The 6,962-nt window shown below is 28.7% G+C and overlaps 1 protein-coding gene across 1 annotated transcript; it reads right to left on the bottom strand.

Annotated features, from left to right (window-relative positions):
- Positions 1-441: 441 nt before the first annotated feature.
- On the bottom strand, positions 442-4,018 carry LOC102660850 (putative F-box/LRR-repeat protein At5g54820). The gene is made up of 6 exons (XM_006575104.4): positions 3,057-4,018; positions 2,395-2,565; positions 1,669-1,695; positions 1,511-1,549; positions 1,280-1,318; positions 442-975 (listed from the first exon to the last, which is right to left on the bottom strand). The coding sequence occupies exons 1-6, from the start codon at positions 3,990-3,992 to the stop codon at positions 604-606; spliced, it is 1,584 nt and encodes a 527-aa protein (XP_006575167.1). The 5' UTR covers positions 3,993-4,018; the 3' UTR covers positions 442-603.
- Positions 4,019-6,962: the final 2,944 nt, after the last annotated feature.

Here is a 6,962-nt window from a genome sequence, read left to right as displayed (position 1 = left end):
TGAAGAAACAGTGACTCACGTGAATCACTTCCTTTAAATTGGAATTATTTTATGGTCCACGCTAGAATTCATCATTTGTTTAATAGGAAAACCTAGCTAAAATAGGAAGTTTTGTTCCAATGAAAACTAAAAAAAGTTAAAAATAAAAAATAAAATAAAACTCATTACAAATGAGCACTAAAGATAGAAATTAAGAGAGTCAAATTTTTAAAATGTCGTAGGTTTAATTGTCCTTTAAAGGTAAAAGACTTTTTGCCTCCGTGCCCCCTAAACTTTTTGTTACTAGAAAGTCGCATATACACTATTAATCCTATTAAATTGCAATTGTTTGAAAGCCTAAAGAGTGCATATTGGCGATAACTATATATAATAGTTTTCCTGTAATTTTGTTTCACTGAATTTAATTTCTTAAACTTTTGATAAAAAAATAATCAAGAAAATCTATCTATAAAGAAGGTATCATGCACACAAGTAATCCAACATAGAACAATATTTAGAGTTATTTATGACTTCTCAAAACAAGTCAAAGCATATGATCTTAAAGACCAAACATGCATGGGAAACAAATTATTAAGAAGCATTTTGACATAGCACTCTCTCAACTCAATAACACATTGATATCTGCAAATTACTTGAAGCCCTAGGAGTGGTCATCAAGTATTCTTCTATTGCACTGTAAAATGCCACATTGCTACTACCTTCAAGCTCTGTCTTTAACACGTTGATGCTAACATTTTTCAAGACCTTCCCATAACGGATAAGATAGCCTAGAAAAACAAGCCCGTTCTTGGACCCTACAAAATCCTTCACCTCCACTAGCTTTAGAGATGATTCCAAACAATTATAGTTGATTACATTTTTCATCCCCTTGATTTGATTATCAACCATGTTGATAAAATCTGTGCAGTAATCATCATATATGTTATCTTCATCGTCTATGTTATATTCATCGTCGTCATCATAATTCTCAAAATCCTACAAGTTACACAAGTATACAACGTTATATACAATCAAAGCCTAAATACAAACATACAAAACTCACACACACATACACTCTAAAAAATGTAGAAAAAATATGTTAATTGTTAGGCTTGCTCACATGATCAGCATAAACTTTACTTTGTATGAAGCATAATGTAGACTGTGATATCTATACAGACAATTTAGTATATTAAACAAAGTTGATTATCAATATAATGTGGTCCTCATAGACCCATTTAAACAAGCCTAACAACTTTGCCTACTCATCGATCTCATTAATTTTATTAACACAACTTACATTGTCCATCCACATTGCTTGGTCATCCTGGTCTTCGTCCTGTAATGTATACAAGCATATAACACGTGTTATATAATTAAAGTTTTATATAGATACTTAAACACATACACACACACAAACTATAAAAGAAGGCTACATAATAATCAATATAATGAGGTCATCATAAACCCATCTTAAACAACCCTAACAACTTTGCCGATCCATCAAGATCTTTGATTTAACACAACTTACACTGTCAATCCAAAGTGGTAGATCATCTTGTTCTTCATCCTATAGTGTTTACAAGCACATAACAGATGTTAGAATAATTAAAGTCTAAATAGATACTCTCACACAGAGAGAGAGAGAGAGTAGCTATATATATAAGACCATATAATAACACAACTTACGCTGTCTATCCACATTGCTTGATAATCCTGTAATGTAGGCAAACATATAACACATGTTATAATTAAAGTCTTAATAGATGCTCATACAGATACACACTAACTAACTATAAAAAAAGGCTATATCCTATTTTTTTTTTAAAATTGTTATGCTTGCTCAGGTAGGTTTAGATTGCGTAGTAATAGATTAAACAGATAGTATAAATAACCACTGGAACAAGCCTATTAACTAATAATGTTTGGACAGAGTATTGAGAGAAGAATCTAATTTTTAAATAGATTTGAAATACCATGTATCAAAATGATCGACTTGTTTAAATGTCAATTTACAAAATTAATAAATGAAGAAAATTTTATAGTAGATTTTTTCCAATAAAGTGAGAATTTCAAATAACATTTAAAATTAAAAAAACAATTTCATTAATGAAATTTTGCTTATAATTTTTTTTCAAATAACATTTAAAATAATTAAGAAAATCTTACCACTTCCACAATCTCTCCGTAAATTCTCTTACATTGACACTTTAGTGCTCTCCTCTCCTTCTCCCCCTTCTTTTGCACCTTTCTTTCTCCCTCTCCCTCTCCCACTTCTCTCTTTTTCACCTATTTCTCTATACATTTTACTCTTGTCTCTTTATTTATCCAATAGCAAATATATATTTTTAGTGATAAGATACAAAATTACCCTTCAATAATTAAATGATAGAGTGAGAGAGAAAGAGATCTTACTGGTAAAATAATCTCTGAGCCTAATTCAAATGTGAGGCATTCTAACATTGGGCAGCTGAGGAGAAAGAATGAGACTGCACGAAGTTCACAGCGGAGCATGTTCATTCTCAATATCAAATGTCTTGCATTCATGTCACGTTCCATACGTATCTTTTCTCCCGTACAAATAACCTTGGATATATCAAACACAAATATTTAAATATATATATTGTAGGAATAACACAACTTGCACTTTTTCTGCAATCTATTATCTATAGTATTTTTTGCTTATTAAAAAAAGTTGATTCATTGTAATAATTTACATAAAGTGATCAAACTAATGAAATAAAACTAGATCAATTAATGTAAAAGCAATAAAATAATGCCTTCAACGTATTGTTAAGACAAGGATTAAATGTTGGATATATATGATGATGATAGCATGCAAGTTGTGTCAAACAATAATTCTGAGTAGTATTATATTTTGAAGATTTAAAACAACTTATCTCATTAATTTGCTTATGGATCCTCTTTTCTATCTTTTAATTTATAAAATGACATGCTAGTAAAAATTAAACCAAAAAAAAACAACAACTAAGCATCATCTAATTTATCTATGATTATAAAACTAACACAAATGAATAGATACTATAAAACAGAAATGTTGAGCGAAATATATATACCTGAATTAGATAAGGGCACACAGTCAGAACCCTAGCATTGTAGAGATCTTTCACCAGGTCATACAGAACCCTAGCACCGGTTCCAACATTGTCATAACCAAGGTAGAAATGAAGGTGTGCCTCTTCGATGGCTAAGGTATTTTTCATTTCAAAAAAACACAGTTTCCCAAAATACTTGAAAAAGCATAAATTTGGGGCACTGACTTTGAACAAAGCATTTCGAAAAGAACACTTGTCAACAACAAGCCTCTTTAGACTCAAGGCTTCACTGCCAATTTCAAAATGACTCAAGTTCCAACACTTGTTCAAAACTAAACTCTCGATCATTTTACAATTGGATAACACAATTGTCATGGCATCGAGTGTCACTTCCATCCAACCGAAAGTAACCTCTTTAAGTGCCTGCCAATTACTCAAATCATTTTCACGAAAACTACATGAAGAGAGTTTCAGTGATTCAATGTTGGGTTTGTTCTCATACGCAAGTTTTGGCAATTCAAACAAAGCCTCACGTTTGTTTGGAATCACTTCCTCCTCCCAAAAGGGGTCAGAGAAATCTAGCTCCAACTCCTTCACCCCATGTTGGGTGACAAAGGCGATGCACCCTTCTATGATTTCACGATGATCATTTTTAGGCTTTGAGAACTTCAAAGAAAACTTTTCCACGTCACCTTCTTTTCGGAAATCAAGCCAAAGTTTTAAGAATTTCATAAAAACACTTCTTCGAGCTTTAATGGAACTGAAGGGTTCAAAACGACCGATAAAATTTCCATCAAAATTTTCACTAAACTCTATTTTTGGTGAATTTTTCCATATGTGCAACCAATATTTGGACAGAATGCACGTCCTCACGGCATCCTTGAATGGAAGCAAGGAAATGATGAACAGACACAAAAGTTCAGGCAAGGAGGATAACTTGTCAGTGTTGTTTTCCATAGCTAATAGGGTGATTTGGTGATGGGGCTGAGATCAAGGTTTCGGTGTAATATTGATGTCAATCTTTGGAGGAAAATATATATAGGCACAATTTAAAGTGATTAGTATTCTGAGTGACCCCGCATAATAATAGTAATAATTAAAGAAAAAAGAACAAAGAAAATAATGTTTAAAGAGTATAACAAATATAAGAACAAAGATTACAGTCTAGATATCATATAATTATTTTACTGATTATAAGTTTTTACTTTTTTATTTTTCCCTTATTTCTTGATTATGACTTTATACAGAAAACACGAGCAAGAAGACTGTTTACCTATTCACACATGGATCTGTGTAAAAAAAAATATTAAACTTATATTAAATAGTATCATTAAATAAAATTTAGAATTTTTGAAGGAAGAATAAAGATGAAATATAATTAAATACGTATATACACTTTTTAAACAATTAATATGATATTAAATGCATAAATTTTGAAAATAATATTAAACGTCTGAATGAAATATCATTTAATATTAAAATATATTTTTATAAAGAATACTTAATTCATAAAAATAAAATATGCACATTAAAATTTAATAATAAGGTTTTTTCTATAAAAAAATACTAAGCATTAATGTTTTTATTCAATACATCCTGAAAAAGGGATTCATTAATACATAGTAACTTATAAAGCATTAATGATAGCATTTAATTTTTAATAGCATTAAATACACATTAATTTCGAAGGAAGGATAAAGACAAAATATAATTAATTACACATTAAATATTTTATGAAAACAATTAATATAATATTAAATACATAAATTTTAAAAAATACATGTGTCACCTTAAAATAAAATACTCCCCCGCACCCATCTCGTTCCACTTTATACCACCTTTAAGCAATTTTTTTTTCTCCAAATAGTTGCTGTTTTACAAAATAATTTAATCCTTTTTGTCTCGATTATAAGTAAAAAAAGACATGTGTCACTTTTATTAAGAATTGTGTTATTTTTAATTAAAAACAAATATTTTTCCTAAATTATTCATTGCAATTGGATATTAAACATAAAAAAATTCTTAGGCTTATTAAATGAAAAGTATACTGGAGAGAATCACATTAAATAAGATATTAGTAAGTGAGATTCGTTTCTGTTTGAGAGAAAAAAAATAAGAAAGATTTGTTGCTTACAATCGAAACCGAAAAAAGTTTGTAGCATCAAATATTTTGTTACATGGAATACCCGGCCCTTATTATTAGTGGGAATAGTTGTTAATGAATAGTAAATTAGAAAAAATATAATTAACTAGAAAGATAAAGGATGTAAAAGGAAGTATGTACTAATGTATTATTTTTTTTTTGAAATTCAAGATATTAATTATATTTTTAATACATGTGTCGAAACCTTAATATCAAATAAAATGGAACGGAGGGGATATCATTTAATATTAAAATACTTATTTTGTAAAAAAGTACTTTATTTATAAAAATAAAATATGCATATCAAAAGAAGGTTTATTTTTTTCTAAATAATACATTTCTTCTGCCTCATAATATTTTTCGTTTTAGATTTTTTTTTCATAGACCAAGAAAAATTGCTCCCTTTGTTTCACTTTATGACATTTAATATTTTAGCACAGGTATTAAGAAATATTATAATTAATATTTTGGATTTCATAAAATATTTTAGAATAAATACTACTTTGATCCTTGAATTTGTTGGACACTAATAATTAAATTCAATTCCTAGAAAGATAAAAAAAAATGTCCCTATGAATGTAAAAAGATCATGCGTACATGAACTTGACACATCTAGTGATGATATGTTATCTAAGTGATTGTCACGTATCATTTACATGAATGTTACATGTTTAAAAGTTGACGTTTTCAATCTAATCTCTAAATTTAATAATTTAACGTCATTTTAGTCATTAACTTAATCACTTATTGACATTTGATCTATAAACTTAACTATTTATTATCATTTTGGTCTCTAATAATATTTTTAAATTTTTAATTAAGTATGATAGTGCATGTAAATTATTATTATTATTATTATAGGTGCTCTTCACGATCGGATATAAAGCGGTGCAAGGCAAGAGAGGGTACATGGGGTTTAAGAATGAGGTTTGGTGAAAGTGAAAAATGGAACCTTTTTTTAATGTCAATTGAATTATAAACTTATTGCAATTATATAGTGAAAATACGGCATCTAAAATGGGATAATAGTAACTAAAAATTAAGTCTCTAGTTATATGGGAATTAGAAACAAAAAAAAAAATCTTAATTTATTTTGAGACTGAAATTTTAGTCTCTAAAATAGATTAACACTGATTAAATATTTTTTTTACGACAATCAGCTACTGAAAATGTAGTTGATATTTACATTTCAATTTTTTATTGGCAATATAGATTAATTTAGAGACTATCACTTTTCAATTTCTAAAGTAGTCTCTAAATCAGTCAATATAATGATTGAATATTTTTAGTGAGTCTCTAAATCAATCTATATTTAATGATTTTCTTATAGTGTGATTTCAGCCAAAAGAGGGTCTCCTAGATATTCTTATGGTGTGATCTTAGCCAAAATAGTGTGATTTTCTTATCGATCCCTCCCCCCAATATTGTAAAATTGAGGGGTATAAGTCAGTTATGACACAAAAATTAAAGGGCGTTGAGATCATGTAGTTGAAGTAAAGATTGACATGTCTAAAGAAAAGTGGAGACCAAAAAGTCTATCATCATTATATATTCTTATGGCAAATAACTTTAAGGATGCTGTGAAGACATGCATTGATCCAGTCCAAAAGTAGGTTGTATTTGTAAGAAAATAAACAATGAATAAATTTCTATGAACATTTTATTGAAGGTCTTGAATCCTTCAATTCTATAGGAGCTTCAAGGTTTTTTTTAATTAAAAAAAATCACGAAACTTTATCTTCGTAACTATAAAACAGGTGTGGTGAGTTTTCTTTGCTTGACAG

Source organism: Glycine max, chromosome 8 (assembly GCF_000004515.6).
Source record: "Glycine max cultivar Williams 82 chromosome 8, Glycine_max_v4.0, whole genome shotgun sequence".
NCBI lineage: Eukaryota > Viridiplantae > Streptophyta > Magnoliopsida > Fabales > Fabaceae > Glycine > Glycine max.
The sequence above is the reverse complement of the archived record's forward strand: the minus strand, read 5'-3'. Positions and strand labels throughout refer to the sequence as shown.